Source organism: Dreissena polymorpha, chromosome 6, assembly GCF_020536995.1.
Source record: "Dreissena polymorpha isolate Duluth1 chromosome 6, UMN_Dpol_1.0, whole genome shotgun sequence".
Taxonomy (NCBI): domain Eukaryota; kingdom Metazoa; phylum Mollusca; class Bivalvia; order Myida; family Dreissenidae; genus Dreissena; species Dreissena polymorpha.
Genome location: NC_068360.1, coordinates 107,769,057 through 107,792,398, shown reverse-complemented (window position 1 = coordinate 107,792,398; position 23,342 = coordinate 107,769,057). Strand labels below are relative to the sequence as shown.

General features: G+C 33.4%; 3 protein-coding genes across 3 annotated transcripts; 1 reads left to right on the top strand and 2 right to left on the bottom strand.

Annotated features, from left to right (window-relative positions):
- Nucleotides 1-31: 31 nt before the first annotated feature.
- LOC127836154 (uncharacterized) lies at nucleotides 32-4,463 on the bottom strand. The gene is made up of 8 exons (XM_052362582.1): nucleotides 4,292-4,463; nucleotides 3,463-3,501; nucleotides 3,165-3,227; nucleotides 2,802-2,846; nucleotides 2,273-2,323; nucleotides 1,918-2,001; nucleotides 751-796; nucleotides 32-289 (listed from the first exon to the last, which is right to left on the bottom strand). The coding sequence occupies exons 1-8, from the start codon at nucleotides 4,461-4,463 to the stop codon at nucleotides 112-114; spliced, it is 678 nt and encodes a 225-aa protein (XP_052218542.1). The 3' UTR covers nucleotides 32-111.
- Nucleotides 4,464-10,214: 5,751 nt separating this feature from the next.
- Nucleotides 10,215-17,335, top strand: LOC127835826 (putative nuclease HARBI1). Its single transcript, XM_052362257.1, has 6 exons — nucleotides 10,215-10,283; nucleotides 10,827-10,928; nucleotides 11,681-11,913; nucleotides 13,065-13,218; nucleotides 14,002-14,102; nucleotides 14,654-17,335. The coding sequence occupies exons 1-6, from the start codon at nucleotides 10,245-10,247 to the stop codon at nucleotides 14,865-14,867; spliced, it is 843 nt and encodes a 280-aa protein (XP_052218217.1). The 5' UTR covers nucleotides 10,215-10,244; the 3' UTR covers nucleotides 14,868-17,335.
- On the bottom strand, nucleotides 15,339-22,293 carry LOC127835827 (uncharacterized). The gene is made up of 6 exons (XM_052362258.1): nucleotides 22,205-22,293; nucleotides 17,569-17,613; nucleotides 17,276-17,311; nucleotides 16,075-16,125; nucleotides 15,932-15,967; nucleotides 15,339-15,523 (listed from the first exon to the last, which is right to left on the bottom strand). The coding sequence occupies exons 2-6, from the start codon at nucleotides 17,606-17,608 to the stop codon at nucleotides 15,339-15,341; spliced, it is 348 nt and encodes a 115-aa protein (XP_052218218.1). The 5' UTR covers nucleotides 17,609-17,613; nucleotides 22,205-22,293.
- Between the last annotated feature and the right edge of the window lie 1,049 nt (nucleotides 22,294-23,342).

The window sequence follows — 23,342 nt, the reverse complement described above, 5'->3', positions numbered from 1 at the left end:
CAACCAAAAAGTTGAACAGTTACCCATGTGTGTGACAGTGGTTTTTTAACATATTTTGCACATAAAAAGAATTAACCGTCGCATAAAGCAAACTATTTCATTAAAAGCGAACTATTGTTCATTTTCCATCATCTTTCTGGTCTGCGCTAGTGCATTAGTCATGTTGCGGTAGAACTCCCCCTGGTTCTTCACCATTTCCATCTTCGCTGCAATCAGTTTCATTTTTTCCTCATGCAGCCGCAACTTACTTACAAAGTACTCCTTCTGTAATGCCTTTAGGTCATCGCTCCTGTAAAATAAGTGCATTAAAAGATTCCACAAACCCGACCGACTGTAATTTTGTGCCGATCATATTTCATTGGGCCATTTGAATTTAAATTTACAGCAAAAACTAACTGTTTCAAAGCAATGTGTTAAAGTAAATTACTTTATTATAATTACGAGTGTGCCATTTCAGAATTATATGGAAATGTCGCCCTATCAACCCTTCATTTTTGGAGATGTTAGTGGAAACAAACAACATATATTAAAGAATAAATATGTTGGTTTTTTTCAGACATCTTCATATCGGTTTTTAGCCACAATAAGTTTTCTGCAGCAAGTATAATGGTGTTAGAGAAAGAGACACGATTCTGTCCTGCGGCGTAACTTGTTTTGACATATTTCGTCGAATTCGATTTTTAAATTGATTGGTAATCTCTATACCAGACAAGTGGGCTGACTGCATCTGAATATTCTAATCATAAATACCTTTTCGATTTTTTCTTTGCATCACCTTGCTTGCTGGAAAACGGATCTTAACGAGAAAAAAAAAGTTTAATATTAAGATTATCAATAAACCTATATGCTAACACTATCAACAAGCCTATCGTCATGACTATATCCACAACATTTTCTACTACTACTACTACTACTACTACTACTACTACTACTACTACTACTACTACTACTACTGCTGCTAATACTTCTACTACAACAACAACTACTACTACTACAACTGCTAATACTTCTACTACTACTACTACTACTACTACTACTACTACTACTACTACTACTACTACTACTACTTCTACTACTACTACTACTACTACTACTACTACATACTACTACTACTACTACTACTACTACTACTACTACTACTACTACTACTACTGTAACTACTACTGTAACTACTACTACTACTACTACTACTACTACTGCTGCTGCTGCTGCTGCTGCTACTACTACTACTACTACTACTACTACTACTACTACTACTACTACTACTACTACTACTATAACTACTACTACTACTACTTCTACTACTACTACTACTTCCACTACTACTACTTCTACTTATACTACTACTACTACTTTAACTACTACTACTACTGTAACTACTACTACTGCTGCTGCTGCGGCTACTACTACTACTACTACTACTACTACTTCTATTACTACTACTACTACTACTACTACTACTACTACTACTACTACTACTACTACTACTATAACTTCCCCTACTACTACTTCTACTACTACTACTTCAACTACTACTACTACTGTAACTTCTACTACTGCTGCTGCTGCTGCTGCGGCTACTACTACTACTACTACTACTACTACTACTACTACTACTACTACTACTACTACTACTACTACTACTACTACTACTACTACTACTACTACTACTTCTACTACTACTACTAATACTACTACGTCTACTACTACTACTACTACTACTACTACTACTACTACTACTACTACTACTACTACTAATACTAATACAACTACTTCTACTACTAGTACTATTTGTACTACTGCAACTGCCACTACTACACTTCTAATTATATTATACTACAACTTGCTTATCAGGGATCTTGAAAAGTAACATAACACTTTCCAAAACCATATTTAATCGACGCAAAAAAGTTTTACCGTATGTGGAGCTATCGCGTTCGTTCGTCCTGGTTCTGCTGTTGTCGGATGAGACCTGCGAAGTCTTCTGCACTTTTTCTTTCTCTGAAATACACAATAATTCAATAAAATGTAACTGAACAGCATTGCCAATGACACGAACAAATCCTATAAGGCATCCTTAGCAATCTAAGATTTGTTGAACGCACAAACGGATGGGCACGATGGATATTTTCATCCTCATTGATAGAGGTATCACCATATATGTAATGCATACGACGACTACTTTAAATACGTTTGTTCTGTTTAGTACGTGGGAAAATGCAGATTTGTGTCCTTGAAACTATGTTTTTTTAGAAATTTATTTCAAACTTACCCGTCATTTGATCAACCGATTCACAACTCACTGTATGAGACTTTTCAATCGCTGGAATAAACGATGACCGTATAATATAAAAAATCATACAATCAAATGCTTTCAACAAGAAACGAAAACATGCTTACATCATCTACAGCAGAAGTTGATAAAAGGCAGTTCAAAAGACTGTTCTAGATTCGCATAAAAAACAACAACACACAACAACATTTCAGCTGTTAATGCACAAGGCTAGTTTAGAGATATATTTTCAGCATTCATTTAACAAGGTCGAAAGAAAGCATTGACGCGAGCTTAACCAGCATGTGCATGTTTGAATCGACATGTACGCAGTTAATCTGGATGTCAGTAATTGATACTTAATAAGCGCTGATGTAGATTAAATAGAAGTTATTTTATTAAATGTTAACCACTACACCTGTGTGTTCATTACACGCAATAAGTAATAATTTCAATGTAAACTTTATTTTCAGTGTTTTGTAGATAATGTGTTTTAATAAAGCCATCATATTTAAATGATGATACTCACTTGTCTCTTTCAAGTTCCTTGTGACTGTATTTGACTTCGACTGCTCTAAAACGCAACAAAATGTAACATTCACTCTTCACATTTTAACAGGCAATATCATGTTATTTAAATTTATGTCATAATGCATGATATTGAATAGATGGAGATTTGTGGGAAAAAAAACACTTGCATATATTGCTTATTTAAATCAGAAAACAGAGCTTGCGACAATTGTGTGCATATGCAAGAGCGACGAATCATTAATACAGTGACTATGAATATCATAAATGGAACAATGTACGAGTGGAATGAATAAGATGATACGCAAAGCAGACAAAACAATAATCTGACCAAACACAAACAGTAACATAATTAAAAAAATACCATTGACGGTGTCTTCGCCTGTTTGTTCCAGGATGAAGTCGAGGATAAATTCTCCAGTTACCCCTAAAGAATCCATAATTATTTTGTTAACCACACCAAGATAATCAGACGAGCATGATTGCACGTACATTAAAACAGTTATAGTATTGTTCATTTTTTTAGAAGTCTTTTAGTCTTAAACACACAATCATACAATGTAAATTAGCATTTCATACAAGAAATACTACAGTATTTGTATTCGTGCTAAAACTTGAAAAGTAGTAGGAAAATATGGCATATTGCTGCCTATGAGCCTTACCAGTCTGTGTATGGTTGAGCACTTCACCGTCCTGAAAGACTGGAAATAATATAAAAGAAAAATTATTTGATGCACTTAGATCTGTAACGACGTATACTACAGGAATTTCAATTTAATTTAACAAAAACGTGGATAGTGCTCGTCAGAGTTCATAATTGAAATACGGGCCTCATGTAACTTTAATGCGTCATCGACTTCCAAGAATATGACGTAATTTATTGTAAATTTTTTCATTGGTCCGTTCTATTCGGCATAATCGATATGTCATTTAAAGTAAATGTGTGAGTCGAATTCATTTCTTGTACAACTGGCTAGATCGTTGGATTAACCTGTGCTGAAAATAACTTGTATACATAGTTTGTTAAGCGAGATAATTTATGCAACACTGTATTCATGACAAGATGCAGTGTTTAAATGTTATTTTGCTATCAACGACAACACATAGAAGCATGGATTGGGATTAATAGAAAGTGTCACTAGTGAGTGGTGGATAGAATAAAAATTCGTGTCGTTAGAAAAAAAAATAGTGATCGAGTGTAAACATTGATTGAGTACTCTGCGATGTAGATCTAGTTCGTAGTGAAAAAAAAAGAAACGTGCTGAAAGAAAATTACATCGGCAGTGGAAACGAGTAAATCAAATACAGTGGTTCATTTTTTTGGATTTAAATACGATGAGGTATGTTATTTTTAGTTGAAATTACTCAACGCTCAGATTTAAAAACCATTTCAATAATTATTAAATGCTTTGAGAGTCTGTTTAGTACATGCTTCCGTGCTTTTAATGGGTATTGTTTAAATGTTTGTACAAAATATTCGTAGCGGCTTACTGAAGGTTTCGAGGTCTGCCGCACCTGGGATCCCGGAAAACCCAGCAGTGTCCTTGTACATCTCAATGATTCGAGATGATGTGGACGGCGGGTTACTTGGAGGTCGTCCGCCACCTGTTTTCGTGGACTCCTTCTTGAACTCACTAAATTCTTTTTTGGCTTTCTTTACCATTTGACGCCACTTTTATTTTATTTCTGTCCCAGATCGAAAGTGGTGTCCAACGGAATTTACTTTATCGGCGATTTGTTGCCAACAATGTTTAAGTTGTGCATGCGTTACCTTATCCGAAAGATTACTTTCCAATAAGGAACGGTTTGCGGAAAACTTTTCCTCCAATACTGCAAGTTCAGAGGCCGTATAATTTGGACCCCGTTTTCTCGTTTTTGCTGCCGTATCCAAATTATTTGAGTTTGACGTCTGGCTTGACGACATGTCGGCCATTTTTGCGCAAATTTACAATGGATTATGGGATATATGTAAAAGTTAACCAGTGGATAAATTTACCCAACATGGATAGTTATCCATGGGAGTGCGTTTCACTAAGATGCGTACGCAAATAGTTTCCGTAAATATTTGCGTACGCAAATGTTATTCTCAAAAACGCGTTTCACTAAACAGCGTAAATTAACGCTGTGCGTAAATTCTGGCGTACATTAACGTCACATATGTACTTCGCGTAAATCAGAAAAATTGGCGTAAATCTGGAAGTGTCATGGCTGCCGTTGCTGAAGCGTTCGCAGTACGCGAGATTCGTCCTCGAATATTCCGAGCACGAATCGACACCTTAAGCTATCTGAGCGAAAAGCAAATCGTTGAGAGGTATCGTCTGTCGACGGAGGGTATTATTTACCTCGAGTAGCGTCGGAAACGATTTGGACGCCATTTTGTTTCGCTTCTACTGTAATGTTAAACCGGTATTTTTGATAGGATAATCTCAGACAGTCAAAGGTAAGTTTTTAAGTTTTATTTCTTTTTAGTATTTTAAATGAAAGTTGATTTCTAGGTTTAGTTAGTTTTGGTTCATTACTGTGATCAAATATGACGTCAATCTTTCACGAAAAAGCAAGATTTATTTTGCTTCCGGGTTTGAGGAAGCCATTTTGATGCCTGACATGATGTCACTAAACAACGCTTTTTACACGAGATTTAAAATTCCTGGGAAATCCTGTGACGTCATTCGATAGTCTGCTTCTGTGCGCACCTAGCGATGATAAAAAAGTTGCAAAATAATAATATATACTCGATTTAAATCGTAAAAATAGGTTTTAATTGGTGGAAAAACAGGTATTTTTGCCCTTTGACTTGGTTGTGGCATTGATATTTTTACGGAAATGAAGAAATTTGCCATTTTTCTATACGAAACAACTTAAGAAAAAGTTCATTTCCGCTGCGCATGTCATTGCGCGGGTATTTTAAAGGTTAAGGTCGTTAACAAAACTAAACCGGAAGTCATCCGAATTTCTCCCGAAATGTGTTTTTGAATTCGGATATGTCAACAACAATGATATATTCACTTAAATATTCACTTCGAAATGGTATAATGTAAAATATTTACGAGGTTATTATAGAAGAATAATACACATTTATATTTTGAAATGTTTTTACCATGTAAATAAATGATTGATGATAAATTTTAATAAGTAAATTTAAATTGATGTCTGATGACTTTTACGTTGAGACTGAGTCTGCAATTGTCATATGTTTGTGTCATTTTTTATGCTGCATATGCATACTTGCATGTCAAAATGTGTCAACAATTTTGTGTTTTATTTTGTTCAGTTCACATATTTTAATTTATTTCTTTCGACTTTTTGTTTTTCTTTGTTTAAGTTTGTTTATATTGTTGTTTCATACAGGTTGACAGTTCCAGTTGAGGTTGGCAGTTCACCAGTTGACATCTATGGAGTATGCGTATATCAGTTCATGGTATTAAACATCCAGTAAGTATTGGTTTGTATCAATTAATTGATTTTTCAGGTACATTGCTCAACATGGATGCAGCTGACAAACCAAGTCACAAAAAAATAATTGAATTAATAAAAGAGAAGTCTGTGAATGTAGCGTGCCATTATTTGATTGAAATCGGTTGTAAAGCATCCTTTAACACACTGCACAAAGATCTGTCAAGACTATTCCAAAAATTCCAGCACTTAAACAAAAGTAAACACCGAGTAAAAGGGACACAAAATCTTGATAAATTCCTAAATGACATGTACCAGTTCCCGGACACAATAAATAATACCATTGATGACTGTCCAACACCATCTGAATGCGCTTCTAGTTCTACTAGTGAAGCCATGGTATATAAATCCGTAAGTGACAAACTGGCATCAGAAGTGTCTATCTTGAAAATAAAAAATAATGAATTAAAAGAAGAACTCAGTGGGGTGATATTAAAGAAAGATGTTCTAACGGAAAAAAGTGTTTTAATGGATGCAAAGTTGGAAATGAACAAGAAAAATCTGAAAAGAACTGCAAATCGTGAAAGCTACTGGCGTGAAAAAACTATTAAGCTATGTGAAAGGAGTAATGTTGATAACTCAAATGATGGCCTGATTATGAAAGTTGAAAATTGTAACCTTAAAGGAGCGCTTAAATGTAAAGATATTGAAATTAAACAACTACAAACAGAAATATATGAACTCAAATCTGAAATTAAACATTTACAAAGTATACATGATGCTGATTTTTTTGATGAAACAAGCAAAACATATATTCCGGAGCTGCATGCTTGTGTTTATGCTCTTTTAGACTCTCAGGTTTCTTGTGAAAATGTGTCAAACGTCATAAAAGCTGTTTGTCAGCTGTTAGGTAAAGAGCCACACAAATTACCGACATCACGAACAGTAAACAATTGGTCTATAGAACGTTCTGTGATTGCAAGGCGACAAATTTCTGAAACTTCAGCCAATATAAATACGACATTGCACACTGACGAGGCTTCCAAATATGGACAAAAATGGGGGGCATTTGGAACAAGGGACTCTGAAGGAAATTATCGTCTGTTAGGCCTTAGAGACATGGCAACAAAATCATCGCATGATACTCTGGAAACATTTAAGGAAATTCTTTCGGACATTGATTTAGTTAGTAAAACTGAAGAGATAACTTCGGCAAAAATTTTAACCAACATAAAAAATACTATGAGTGATAGGGCAGCAACTGAAACCAAATTTAATACTTTGCTGAAGGAATATAGGAATGAAATTTTACCATTAGTTTATAAGAATTATGAAAAAATGAATGAAGAATCACAACAAGCTTTAAGTCATATGAACAATTTCTTTTGTGGACTGCATACCCTAGTGCATATGGCCGATGTTTCTCAAAAATCTTTATATGAGGTTGAAAGAAGTTTTTTTGAAAATGAAGTTCCTATTTATAATACAAGTTTTTCAAAACAAGGTAATTCCGGTACTGTCAGGACTGTTCTAACAGCATGCAAAGCTTTCGCACGCAGAGGAGACCAAAAGAATGGCTGTTACCAAGGATTTAAAACTTTTATTTGTGACTTTTTGAAAGAAAATAATATGCTGTCTTTGCCCCTACAACCTTTGCGTGGAAATCGTTTTAATATTTTATTTACAAATGCTGGCCATGTTTACTTTTTGAAAGAAAAAATGATAGAATATTTAACCAAAACGAGCTGCACAAATGGTCTTTTACAAAGCGTTTTACAAGATTTGCAGACACCGTTTTTTGTAAGTGGATGTAAAGCTCTTGGTTTAATATCAAAATTTATAACAACCCCTTTATGGCGAATCATCGAAAGCAAAGATATCACAATATCCGCAATGAACAATAAATATCTTGAACTTTTAACTTTTTTGAATGACATTGTAAACAACTTAGAAGATTTTATTGCTGGAAAATTATTCCCATTTAAAGAGGTTGAAATTAAAACTGACAACATGCTTGAAAAACTGTTGCAACCAAGTGAAAATGATGACAATGTGATTTTGATTCTATCTGTGATAATTCCTGCGTTGGCTAAATTGATTCAACACCAATACGGCGATCATTTACCTGGTGGTGTTCATGAAAACCTTAATCAAAATGAAACTTTAAGCGTTGACAAACACAATAAATTTCCCGAACGTGTGTTTTCACTTGTCGACCACATTTTGTCAGCAAAGCCCAACATATCAACACTTGCTCTGGAGGCCCAAATAACATTTTCTTTAAATAAAACAAATGAATGGCTGCATGAACAGGAAAATATAAATCAAATAATATTAGAAAGCAGAAAAGAAGCATCTAAAGAAAGACAGCGTTTTAAAGAAAGAGCGAAATCAATATTAAAAAAAAGAATTGAAAAGCAAGAAGAAGATTTTAAGAAAAAAGAAACACAAGAAAGGAATAGAGTACAAAAACTTGAAAAAACAACAAGCGAAATGTTGTTCTTTGGGCTGTGGCAAACGCCAGGGCAAGTGGAAAAAGAACTTAAAGAAATTAACAGCGTAAAAGAAAAGGAAAATGCCCTAAAATCACAACTGAGATTTAGAAAAGACGTGTTTAAACAAAAATGTAACAAAAAAGATGTATATGCTTTTTCAAAAATAGTGGACGGAAAAAGACAGCAACTTTCAATAGAGCTATTAAAAGAAAACGTTATAACGTTAATTGGTCAAAGCTACGAAACCCCACTAGAAAGCGAACACTTTTTGGTGGGCCATGACATTGAGCATAAGTGGATAGAAGATGAGCAGGCGAAATGGTACAAAGGGAAAGTCATATCACAGGTATATGACAAATGTGCATGGGTATTTTATGTTATTTCTTGAAAGCTATACATTGAACTTGTTTTAATGCGTCAACGTCAAAAATGCACCATTACAGTTAATTTTAACCAATTTATTTTAGCTTGATTGCATCAACAGCTTTCAGCTAAGTCTTGAGTCGGTTTCCTGGGAAAGACCAGTACTTGGATTCAGTAGAAAGATCTTCAGAATGACCTCTCATTCACAGGGTGGACACCATATCCACTTGACCATTGCGACCTTAATTAATAAAAAATGAACAGTACAACTTTTTGTATACAACATTATACTAATAACATAAATACAACTTTCATAAACATACTTTATATTGATATAAAACATACTTAAAACATGTTTGTGCTATTTTTCAGGTTCCTGGATATCCTGCCTGGTTCAATGTAATTTATGCTGATGATCAGGCGGTCTACTCTATTCAGCTTGGTGATGATTATCGAGAGGGAGATGTAGTCATCAAGGCTTGATGTTAATTTTAATAATGTTAAGTATGTGAGCAAACAAGAAATAAGCTGTTAAATGTTTTAGTTGATGTCCTTACTGTTCATTGAATTGTTGGGAAATGTTAATAAGTCATCAATGCTGGCCGAAAAGCTTGGGGCGCAGTTTTTTTTACTTTGTTGGTAGTAAATGCAACTAGGTGTTAGTTATTCTCGTAGATTTTGAGAAAAGTGGCATTAATATTATTTATTAAAGTTTGCTGTAATATAATGTGTAACAGTGTTAGAAAATAAAGCTTGATGAATTACTGTGGTGGATCTGTGTTCGTGTGTCTTTTTTACTACAGTTACCCGACGCAATTTACACAAAGAATAAAGTGCCTTAAATAGCAATTACTCAATATAGAGTGTTTATACATTGAAATTACAGTAATTTTGAGTAATCATTGTATTCCTTTCATTGAGACCTTTACGATGGTGTAAGACAATTGTATTTTTATTGGAAAAAAATAATTTGATACGTATGCACCATAATCTGGCAGACAAAATTAATGTTCGCAAAATTTCAAAGGGCCATAACTCTCTTCAGGTTTGGTCTAATTTAAAACCAGTGGTACCATTGTGTTTGTCTCAGTGAGATCTTTCCAATGATATATAACACTTGTATATGTATTGCAAATAAAAAAATGCCTTTCTGACGCTACCTCGAGGAGTTAATTCGTGCCGATTGCGGGCATATGAGTGACAGAAGTCACTCACTGAACGTCAGAACAAAGGTCGGTGTACGTTGTTTGTTTGTCTTTTCGAACATGAATACCATATTATATATTATAATCCTTTTTTGTGCAATTTAGTACCACATAACCGACACCTGTTTTCGTTGTTATTTCCCTTGAATACACGGACGCCATATTGTTGTGAACGAAAAGCTGGTGTGGTATCTCCACAATTTAGTTTGGAATTTTATTCTTGTTTGTTTCTCTATCGAAAAATAAAAGTCTTAACATTATATACCGTAGAACATGCACGAAATGCATTGATTCATCTGCTTCTTTTGGTACGAGTTTATAGACCTTCAGTTGAATTTTTTTTTTTGAAGAGTAACTGATTTTGACAGTGACATTTTTTGTGTCTGTTATTTATTAATATTATTTACAAACAAACTTGTGTTTGTGTAGTCCCATTTTATAGTTATTTCTGAACAAACGTGGATAAACTATTGTTCAGGAAATTTAATAAAGGTTATATATCACACAAGTAATTTTGAGAGACAAATTTTATTAATATTTTTTATTGGATTGCATGGGTCTCTTTTTCAGCTCCTAGTAACACTACGTTACCTTGCAAAAGGATATTTTTTTAGCGAGGTTGGAGATCTCCATGGAGTCAGCAGGAGCTCCGTGTGCCGGTGTATTCAACAGGTATGTCTTAACCCTTTGCATGCTGGGAAATTTGTCGTCTGCTAAAATGTTGTCTGCTAAATTTCTAAAATAAGCATTTTCTTCGATTTTTTTCAAAGAATACTTTCTGAATAGCAAACAGTTTGGATCCTGATGAGATGCACGTTTTGTGGCGTCTCATCTGGATCCAAACTGTTTGCAAAGGCCTTCAAATTCCGGTTCCAGCGCTCAAAGGGTTAAGAAAACTTTATTGTGAAAACATTCTCCTAAATTAGTTGAACAATTTTCAATTAAAAGCTGTTTAATTCTTCTGCGGTTGAAACGCATCATTGCTAAAACGAACTTAGCTTAAGTATGCCACTAACCAGGCTGACATATTCCAACCTACAGCGATATAATGGTTAATGAACTTTTGCTAATAAAAAATGATTTTATCGGGTTTGTACCCTTAAGGCAAAAAATGGTTCATGTATACTAATGCACCTCAATGTATGCACAAATTATGTCTGTTTCCAGCATCTTATTTGCATAAACTCCAAAGCTTTATTAATAAATTAGATGCCCTAACATTCATGAAGCGACTATTTATTACTGCTATTTACTATTGTGTAAGCTGATATATGTTCTAATGAATTCATTGAAAAAAAGGAATTATTTGCATATATGAATAACATAAGCACATTCTTTGTGGAGGCCATCTTCTTCATCAAAAAATAAAAACCAGTAGATTGTAATATTTAAGATTATAATATGAGACATTCTATAACTTTCAGGTTATAAGTGCCATTAACCGAAACCTGAACAACATCACCTTCCCAACATCTTTGCATGACCTTGCTGCAACAAAACAGAAGTTCCATCGTGTAGCAGGAATCCCGAATGTTATAGGCGCTGTGGATGGAACACTGATCCCAATTCAAGCTCCATCTGAAAATCCTCAGACGTATGTGTGCCGAAAAGGATACCATGCTGTAAACATTCAAGCTGTTGTGGATAGCAGCCTAAGGTTTGTTTATTTTGTTGTACCCCATTGGTAGGGAGAGGGGGGCTATATGTGTTGTTTTCTAAGCATAATGCTTGTGCGTAAATTGTCATCCCTAATCACGGACGACAATTTATGCTTTAACCCATTTATGCCCAGTGGACTCTCCCATCCTTTTAGATTGGATCAATTTATTTCCAAAATTAGGGATGTCTAGTATATTTATTTCTATATTTAGAATATAACTTACTACAATTCCTTTAAGCAAACAGCGTAGACCCAGATGAGACGCCGCATCATGCGGCTCTCATCTGGGTCTACGCTGTTTGCAATGTCCTTTTTTCAGGACGCTAGGCATGAATGGGTTAATTGAATTTATTGTTTAAATGATGTAAGAGACATATAATCTTATCGAAAATCTAGTTTAGGCGAAAAGTGTCGTCCCTGATTAGCCTGTGGGGACTGCACAGGCTTATCTGGGCTGACACTTCACGCACATGCATTATGCCCAGTTTTCTCAGAATGCCACAAATATGGCAGTCACTCTGTCATGGGAAAGAGTAACATCAATATCTCCATGGTGGAGGTCACACTTTGTACTAATTCCTTAGAAATGCCATTAATTAGCTTCTCTTTTTTTGTGAAGACAACATGTAAAATATTCTGTTTCAATGTGTCATGTGGAGGTATTCATCACGTCTATGAAAAAGCTTTAGTTTTGTTTTGTTCCCTTAGAGCCAGTTTCAATAACGACATAGATGTTTGTATTTAAATAAAATTACATTACTAATTGTATAAACCTTTTTCATATAGTTATAATAATTATGTCTTTCTTTTTTTTTAAATAATCAACAATAAAGTACATCATTAACTTAAGGGGCATATTGACAGTATTAACCTATATAAATGCTAACATTAAGTATAGCACACAGTCCAATTTTTACTAATATAAGAAAATGAGGAACACTACTTTATTGATGAAATAATTATTACAACAACTTAAAACGCCTAAAAATATTACTCCCAACACGATTTGAACTCTAGCTCAACGTAACTTCTAATTTTCAATGAATATTTTGTACACTGAAGTATTGTTAAAAGTCCATTTTAGTCTGTTAGCATGCGGTTTGAAATGCGCTTTTAAGCATTTGATACATTGTCATAAATATGCACAGGTTTACCAATGTCAATGCAAAGTGGCCTGGTTCAACACACGATGCCACAGTATTTAACAACTCTTCACTGAAGGACCACCTTGCTACCAACAAGCTAGGATGGCTATTGGGAGATTCTGGTTATCCATTGAGAGAATACCTGATAACACCCAAGGTATTTTCATGGATTGTAGGTTTTTGTTATCTTCTTGTTGTATTAAAGGGGCATACTGACGGCTTATGCTCTACAATATAATCAACAATAAAATAACCTTTTGATCAGTAATTGAAATTAATGGAATTTTGTCAGTACAGAGCTATTTTCTCAGCAATTATTGCATGGAATGTAATTAAACTAAAATAAATGTGAATCATCATAATGCAGTGGTTCATTACATAAATTTTGTAGGGCTCGAGAGTATTTCAAGAGTACTGTCCTCTTAATTGATTGAAATTCAGTATTTTTTTCTGCCATGAGCTATTTGTAAATAACTATTGTAAGAAAGGTCATGAAATTTAAAATAAATCTTCAGTTTAGTGGCATATTATGGTGCTAAATATAGATTTTTGGTGTTCATTTCTAGAGTTATGGACCTTTAAATGACTGAAATTGAGCATTTTGTCTGTCTCGGCTGTAGTATGGAATTTAATGAAATTCAAACTAAATGTGTATTATCATCCTTAGTGTATTCAGGATGATTATGTCTTTTCGGAGTTGTACCTTTTATTGATTAAATCTAAAGAACTTTTCATTCGGCGGCGGATACCAAGTTAATGAATTTGCTTGTTTATATGGAAATAAACATTTCCATTATTATTTTTTTAATTTCAGAATAACATTCTCTAAACATTTATTTATAATTTTTTATTTGAAAAATATTTACAATAGATTACTCAGATTGTTTATGAACTACTTTGCAATTTTCAATGGTTGAAATGAATTTTCCATTTGTTTTAGAACAACCCACAAACAGCACAAGAATTGCGATTCAACGGGGCTCACAGCAGAACTCGAATTTGTGTTGAAAGAGCATTTGGACTTTTGAAGGCTAGATTTAGGTAAATTTGAGTGTTTGTTCAAATCGCATACTTAGTATAATATAAATAAGTATTCTGTTTTTCTTAAAATTGTGTAGCTTGGCAGAATTAATGTCAATTTTTTTTCATATTGATTTATGTACATGTATCACTATTTTTTAACTCTTTTTTTTTTTAAAAGCAATTTATAATAAAACGAGTACGTGTTATGCATGCCAATAACTAGTGTTATCAAATAAGAAATATTGTAAGGACTGTATTTACATCTTTAGCTTGAGTAGCCGGTCAAAATTGCAGGATTGTATTGCTTTATTTGATTACCATAGAACTATATATTTATATATTTCAATGACAAAATCTTCCAAATGTCTTTGAAGCATTGAATATTTCTGTGTATTTCCAAATTAGAACAATTCTAATTATGAGAAAACGGTCAAGTTTAAAAAACATGTTGAAAACCAGTAAATTCTTTCATTCTAATCTCTACTTGGAAGAGTAAAAAAAAACGGTTGGGTCAGTTAGAAAAAATTAGGGTCTGCCATGTTAGTGGTAATATGAAAAAACAATTTCAGGTGTCTGCATAGAAGTGGTGGTGTCCTTCCATTCCGTCCTGGCAAGTGTATGGAGGTGGTTGTGGTGTGTGCCAAACTCCACAATTTGTGCCTTGACCTCAAGATACCTTTTGACAATGAAAAAGAAGAAGTGGACATTGATGAAGATCCACAGAATCTGTATCCTGAGGGCAACAATCAGCAATGCAGGCAGAGAATAATTGCAATGTTTTAAAGGATATGTTCTTATTACCTGCTTCATTGAAAATTCAAAGTCAGTCGAATGATACGCCTGCATTGTGTTCTGATTGACTAGGACTTATCATTCGACTGGCTTTTAATTCCCACATGGAATTGTAATTATTTGGTTGATGTTGGTGATTATGTTCAGCAAGTGAAAATTTACCTGTTTCACTATTGATTAAGGAAAATTAAGTATGTACTTGTAATTATAATTGTATGCCCCCTTTTTAAAAAAGGGGGTATAATGTTTTTGGCCTGTCTGTCTGTCTGTCATTGTGTGTGACTGTCCCAAACTTTAACCTAAGTTAAAATTTTGTCATAACTTTTGCAGTATTGATCATAGCAACTTGATATTTGGCATGCATGTGTAACTCATGGAACTGCACATTTTGAGTGGTGCAAGGTTGAAATGGTTTCAAGTCATTAACTACAAGTACTGGAGTCCTGACGATTTATACTCTACTTAACACTGATTTAGCATAACAAATGACAAAAGGGCATCCACAGAAGTATGGATCTTCTTCAATTCCTCCAACTTCTGCTCTTCAACCTTTCGCATCTTCTGCATTTCCTCTATTTTCATTCGCTTTAGTTTGAGCTGCTGCTCTTGTAAGTCCATCAGCCTTTCCTGGTAAGCTGTAACATCACCTGAATAACCGATTCAAACAATAACAGCGATATAAATTTACAAGAGTCCAGTAGCCAAGGCTCCTAAAATTTGTTGGGCTAATGGGTAAAAATGTTAAGTGTATAACCCTGCATTATAGTACATGTAAGAAATATTTAGGGACTTGATAGTTATACCCTGTTATATTGAAATTTAGTAATCAGACTACCTTTTCTCATTCCCACTTTCTTGAATAGTACACCCATATTGCATTTTTTCGAAACTTTCCCTCAATAATTATTATAGTGTACTGTATTGTATAGTACGGTAGTGAGGAGCGAATAATCTCAAGCTTTCTGTAATTGATTGAAAGAGGTAGACGCATGTGCCTTTGTTATCAGAAATCTCATGCATAATAAATATTGTTAAATAACAATTTTTCAAATTACCTATTTTCCTTTTCTGTGGCGTCTTCTCTCTTTTGCCTGTAAAGTGATGTGAAACTTTTTTTTTTAATTTTCACTGGAAGGCATATAAGCATATTGGATATTATTTATTTCAATTTTGTAAACTTATGTTGTATTACACTTACTTGGTGTGGAACTCACACTGGCAGCTTTCTGACTTTGCTGACACTGAATATCTGCAAGATTTTACAGCTTTCATGTTTAATCAAAATGAAATACTGTGAAAGGATATAATGCTATAATGTAAAGTAATGTTCTAGGTGGGAGATGAGTACACACCTTTCAAGTTGACTCAGTCACTCTTAAATTCAAAGTTTTAAGTGTATCCACCAATTTCCTGTTTAAATGTTTGTTATACTTTCTATTATACTTATGTACTAAACCATCATTCATGTAGTATTAATAAATTGGTGTTTGTCATTTCCGACCAAAAATGAAAACTGTTTTAATACTTCAGAATTTTATTGTTTAAATGACTTAACATTACCTTTTAAAGTTGATAAATCATGTTATATCCCTGTGTTTGAGTGTCACCACTGACCAGTTCGTAGATGGTCTGACCATAGGCGATATATGATTTTGTATGTCATTTTTTTTACACATTGCGCAATAGTGCTTTATGTTCGCTTTCAGTATTTAATGGTTAATTTCTTATGGCAAATTATATAGTGAGGTCAGTGGGGGCAATCAAACTTGTGATATGTAATATAGTCTTTCACTGTACTGTGATATATGCGAATAAGTCTCATAACTCTAAGATTGTGCAAAGCTGTGTTAACTGTTTGCCAGACTTTAGTGGAGACTATATAACTTTATGGTATTTGGAAGAGAGGTATTATGATGACTTATATGTTGATTTAATTCTCTAGTCTCTTATAAGTTATAACTGGATACTTCCGAGTGGCAGCATTTTATTATTGTGCTTATGTTTGATTGTATATATGATGATGAGACGGTACTAAACTAATAAACCCTTTTTATCCCCCGCCAGAGGTGGAGGGATATTGTTTTGGCGTTGTCCGTCCGTCCGGCACTTTTGTGTCCGGAGCCATATCTTGGAAGTGCTTTGGCGGATTTCATTGAAACTTGGTATGAGTATATATATGCATAAGAGGATGATGCACGCAAAATGGCATTGTAAACCATCTGTTAAAAACAGAGTTATGGCCCTTTGTATCTTGAAAAAATGCTTTTTTAGTGTCAAATATAACACTTTTGTGTCCAGAAGTATATAGGCGGGGGATATCAATTCAACGAATTTGCTTGTTAATATTTTAATATTGTCAAGTTTGATTTTTCTTATTTATATACAGCTACAATAATTACCACTGGGCTCAGGCGTGCTGTCATCAACCTTGTATTCTGGAAATAAAAATAGAAAGACATGCTTTACAGTGTCCATGTCTTTTTCGATTTTTGCGTATGCATTTAATGATAATAATGCAATACTTTTTATTATTAGAGTTTGTATTGGACAGCAAATTAAATATACTTAAATAAATTATTGAAATTTATTTGTAGGCTGTTGTATATGCAAAACAAGACAAGATATGAAGTAACCGAACATATTGGTTAATTAGTTAATAAAAATTAATATTAATATATATCATATGACTTACCAATTACAGCAGACTTGGATGAGTTACCCAGACCATGCATTGATGCTATAATATAAATTTCATAAATTAAGTTTCATAAATGCAGTGCTCATGCAAATAAATCAATATATTGATCATAAACCGAACACAATTATAAATAACAACTTCCATGTATTTGTAATGTTTTAAGAAACCTTGTTTAAGACCTTTCTTATACTTAGATTCTTATACATTCTCTGTACTTATAAAGTAAACGTGTATGTTCATCAATTGAGAGTTCTGCAGGTTATACTGAATTTTTACAGACCATTATCTGACAAGCTGCCTCTTACTCTTTTATGTATGTTGACTTGGCAATGTGTATTAATGTGATTATAAGATTGGTGGTTTCGCCAAATAAATAACCTATGGACAGATTGATTACAAAAAACCCGAAAGTTGTTCTCTCACCATTGAGAATTCCGATTACACGTAGTATTCATTTGCCGTTAAATTATAGACAATTACTTTTTTATAAACCTACAGTCAAATTAAGTTTACTTCGAACATCTTTCATTGGAGGTACAATGCGGCTGGGTTCTGGTTCGCAGCGTGGTTTAGCTCCGTGTAATCGGTATCCTACAATAAATAAGTGCAACTCCAGGAAGTGTTTATGTTGCAAGTTTTTAAATATGTCCTCTTTTATTCTTTCATCGGTTAATAACCGCAAATTTTCAGTTAATATTAAATCCGATGTCTCATGAAATTCTATGCATGTGGTTTATGTTATTACTTGAAATGTACCCTGTTGCGGTGCGCAATACGTTGGGCAGACGGGTAGATCACTTAAAACACGTTTTAGGGAACATTTTTTTTAAATTAAAAATAACAATAAATTTTATAACTTCATTTACCAGCACTTTAATAAAACAGGTCATAACGTAACAAATATTTCAATTCAACCTGTGGAGCAACTTATTTTTAATAATAGTACTTCAAGTCAGTGCCAATAAAAAGCAAGGTGCATGTCAGAATTTGAATGGATTAAACGTTTGCAATCAGCTTACCCACTTGGATTGAATGATAATATTCTAAATGTTGGAACAATTTCTAAAAATAAATCGATTAATTCATTTTCTCTGTTTAGTAAACGTCTAAGAAATAAACGTTCACATGGCATTAGGAAAAATGGTAACTTAAGGCGTAAATTTAAACGTCTGCTTTCTTTAAATGATTGCTACATAGTATTACAAAATGGGGGTAAACATAAATTACTAAGTGCACTTTGCTCTCTTTCTGTTTCTTCGTTGGCGCATATTGATAAGGAATGTAAACTTATTTTACTTCAATCTGACCCTCTATATGAATGTGCTTGTATTATTGAATCTTTCACTGACTACTATCTTAAACCTTTTATTGAAAATGTACTTAACAAAACTAGAAATCGTATCAAAATTGAGTTTTGTAACAAAGGTCTTGATTTAATTGACCTTCCTAAAATATTCAATGATAAAAATGTACGTCGGTTGATTCCCCCTTATTTCCGCAATACTGAATCACCACTTATTTGCTACAAATATAGTAAACCTGTAAGAAGTATCGTTTTTAATTATAATTCTATTTCCACAGATATAAATGTAATACGAAATTGTCCTACATTATGTGACTGTACTAGTTCTAAATATATATATGGTCCAGTTGGACATGTTATTACTGGGGACCTTAATTTCATTCAAAATAAAAACCTTAGAAATTTGCTACGCAGAGGCCCTAAGTACAGACTGCCTATTCCTGTTGATTTTGATGATTGCATTAAGAATATCGTAACATCCTTACATGATTATTGCACTAAATGGTGCAGGAAGGAAAATGCTGAAATTACTGCACTCAATGATTGGAAAACAAAAATATTTAGTATGGCCATGAATAAAATATGTTTTTATGATACACATCCTTTGGCCCTACCACATTCACCTAAATTTAATAAACAAAATCTCTGTAAATTGCTTGAAGACTTAAAATCTAAATTCGTCTTAGTTCCTGCTGATAAGGCTGCTAATAATGTTATCATAATATGACGAGTGTTTTATGTTCAAACTATTTCACAAGAACTTTCACAAACTACATCCTATTGTGAGTACAATAAGCAACCTAATGAAATTATTACCGACCATATTGCCCAATGCATAAAGTTAAATGTAATAGTCAATATTACTGACAAGAAATTGCCATCACTTTACTGGATACCTAAATTACATAAGACGCCATATAAAAGTCGTTTTATCGCTAATTCAGTGTCTTGTACCACCAAACAATTATCAGTGTATCTTACATCTGCATTGAGTGCTATTAGGTATCATATAGCTAAATTTTGTAATAAAGTTTATGAAAATAGTAATATTAACCTATTTTGGTCAATAAAAAACACCTTAGAAGTTATTGCTAAAATTGAAAATAAAAAATATAAGGTGTCACAGGTAAGTACTTATGATTTTTCGACACTATATACAACGCTTCCTCACGCTTTAATAAAATCCAAACTTGTTTCTTTGATTGAAAAAACTTTTGCTAGAGAGAAATGTTTGTATCTAGCTTTAAACACTAAAACAGCTTTTTTTACTAATCAGATATTAGATAATTACATCATTTGGACTGGTCTTGACTTTTGTGCAGCACTTACTTTTCTTTTGGATAACTTGTTTGTTGAATTTAATGGTAAAATATTTAAACAAATTATTGGCGTTCCTATGGGTACTAATTGTGCGCCACTTATAGCTGACCTTTTTTTATATTGTTATGAAAGCGAATTTATGTTAGAATTATCTAAAACTAAGCAAGTAGATTTGATTAATTGTTTTAACCTTACTAGTAGGTACATTGATGACATACTTAATTTAGATAATCCATTATTTGAACAATATATTCACAAAATCTACCCAAAAGAACTAGTCTTAAATAGATCGTGTATATCCAATACAGACGCTGCGTATTTAGACTTACATTTAACTATTAATAATAATTTGATCAAAACTAGTTTATACGACAAACGGGACGATTTTAACTTTGAAATTGTGAATTTTCCGTTTCTAGATGGCAACATCCCTAAAGGACCTTCCTATGGTATTTACATTTCGCAGTTGGTACGTTATGCTAGAGCATGTTCGTGTATTAAAGATTTTAATGATCGTAATCTAATATTAACTAAAAAATTGCTAAAACAAGGCTTTTTGTATCATAACCTAAGAAATAAATTTGCTAGATTTTACTCTAAGTATGGTGATTTAATTTCAAAATATAATGTTTCTTTAAAATGGCATTTAAATAATGGAATCTCCCATCCATCATTTTATGGAGATGTTTTGAAGCGTGTCCGCAAATTAAAATATGTTAAACCAAATGTTCATATTAAACTTTTCAATTTAATTAACTTGTTTTTATCAAAAGGATACGATGCTTATGTACTTAAAAACACGTGTTTGATGGTTTTCGATTCACTATATCTTTCTTCCCTTAAAATTTGGAATCATTAGTGATATTATAGGCATTTTTCACTGTTGATAAACTTGTGTCATTGTGTCGTATGAACAAATCTGCATGAATACTACATTATAGGCATTTTTCACTGTTGAATAAAATTGTGTCATTGTGTCGTATGAACAAATCTGCATGTAAACTACATTTGGACTCAAATCGTACATCAAATCATTTCTGTCTTCAGTTGTCAAAACACCTATATACTGTTTGATTCCAATATTGTCGCTTTAATGGAATTACCATTTGTATTCATTTGCTTCTTAATATTAAATCACGTAAACTTGTTTTATTAGTAGCACAGCCCCATTAATATTTTTATTTAGTACTGCCCTTGGAATTTGTTCACGTCATTATGGATTTTTGTGACGTCATACGACCGACTTTCCCAGTTGTAATCTACATGCATAGGTCATTGGGTTTATAATGTTCCATTTTATTTATATTTTCTCTCTGATAGGCGTTTCTTGTTTGATTTAATTATTTTTAATTTGTTTAGCAGTCACATAAACAACCAAGCTATGTAATATGGAATTTTTACACCCATTATTGCTGCTTCTTCCTGTATTTGCGCGATGATTATCTGAGATATTAACTATATGATTCTACATTCTCAAATCTTTTCTATAAAGAAGGAATGTAGTTGACAATTGTAAATAGTTTTATTTGATCGTTCGTCAAAAAGTTGTAATTCTGTTACTCTTGTATCTTCAATGCAATTGAGTAATTAAATAGTAATTAAATTGAATGCGTTTTAATTCCCTTTTATTATTGTTTAATTTGAGTTACAATGCTATGACGTTAAATTTTATTTACACTTAAATGTATTATGAATATTGCTGGGCCAAGTGTGAGGTTGAGCGCTCTATAACCAGGTTTAAACCCCCAATGCTTTGCATTGACCGTTCCAAGGCGGTGACCCCAGCTTTATTCATATTTTGTGTTTATGTTGGTTTGTATTGTGCTGTATTGTGCTGTTCTGTACTGTTTGGGCAATCGGTCACTTGCCTTAAATAAAGGACCAACTAATTGTTTTTAATGAAAATTCAATACTGCTCCAGCAGCTGGAGTTTCACTTCTTTATATAACATATAAATGTCACTTTTAAGCAATTATCATTAATCTTTATATATATACAATTGCATACAAAACAACTTTTATCTCGGCCAGTGCTTGTGGTAGTTCATGGAATTATGGAATACATGAAGAACTGGGCTTGAAGGTATCAAAACTATCTTCATGGCCATGTACCGATTCCAAAGGAAGGAGTTCCAGCATCTACAATTTAAAGGTAATTTTCTGGTTATCATACAAAGAATACTTATATTTAACACTCAGTAAAAAGAACAAAAATAAATCTGAATATATAAGCGCTTTTGAAATTACCTTTTTTTTCTAGAGGACTCAATTCCTCTGAAGGGGGTCCTCCACCCGTGCCCCGCTCATACTGCACCCTGGCTTTTTCTTTTTTACGGGCCTTCACCTTCAGGTCGCTAACCTTCTTCTTACATTCATCAACATTTCGGCTTATTAAGCTGGTGCTGTTGACACTAAAAATGCAATTTCAGTCTAGCAAAAATTCATAACATGTTCTACTTTTACCACCAGCACCAGTTATAAGCTCTAAAAATGAAGAATACATACATCTATTCAAATTCAGATTTAATACTTTACAGTAACTTTAATTTAGCAATGACACTACATGCAAAAATTGTACGTTGTATCATTTTAATGTCAAAACAGGGGCTTCAAATAAATTGATCAATCACCAGTTACTAAATATTTTATATCTAAATTATTTTCTAAATTTTGTTTTGTTTCTTGAATGTTTGTGACGATATGATTAATATGGGGCTTTGCATGTTAAAGTTTAAACCACTTACGCGTCCATAACGCTTTCCCATGCTTTCCGTTTGTCCATTCCAGTGAGGGAAATAGACAGACCACCCTCGAGCACGTCATATTTATTCTCGTACTCGCAAACGAGCGTCTCAAACTCGTTTTTGGACCAATTCGCTTTCTTTACCTTCGTTTTCGCGTCCATTGTTTACAGTAGATACTGTTGCAGACGATGACTTTCTCAAGCGTCCGCGCGCACCTGACAGGCTAAACAACACTTACGCGCAGCGTAAATTTTGCGCACATTTTAGTGAAACGGCGTACGCAATAATTTACGTTCGGCGTAAATTCTGTGCGTAAACCTAAAGCTGCGTAAATATACGCTATGTTAGTGAAACGCAATCCCAAGCCTGGGTAAATATTTCCAGCAACGCATTTATCCAGCC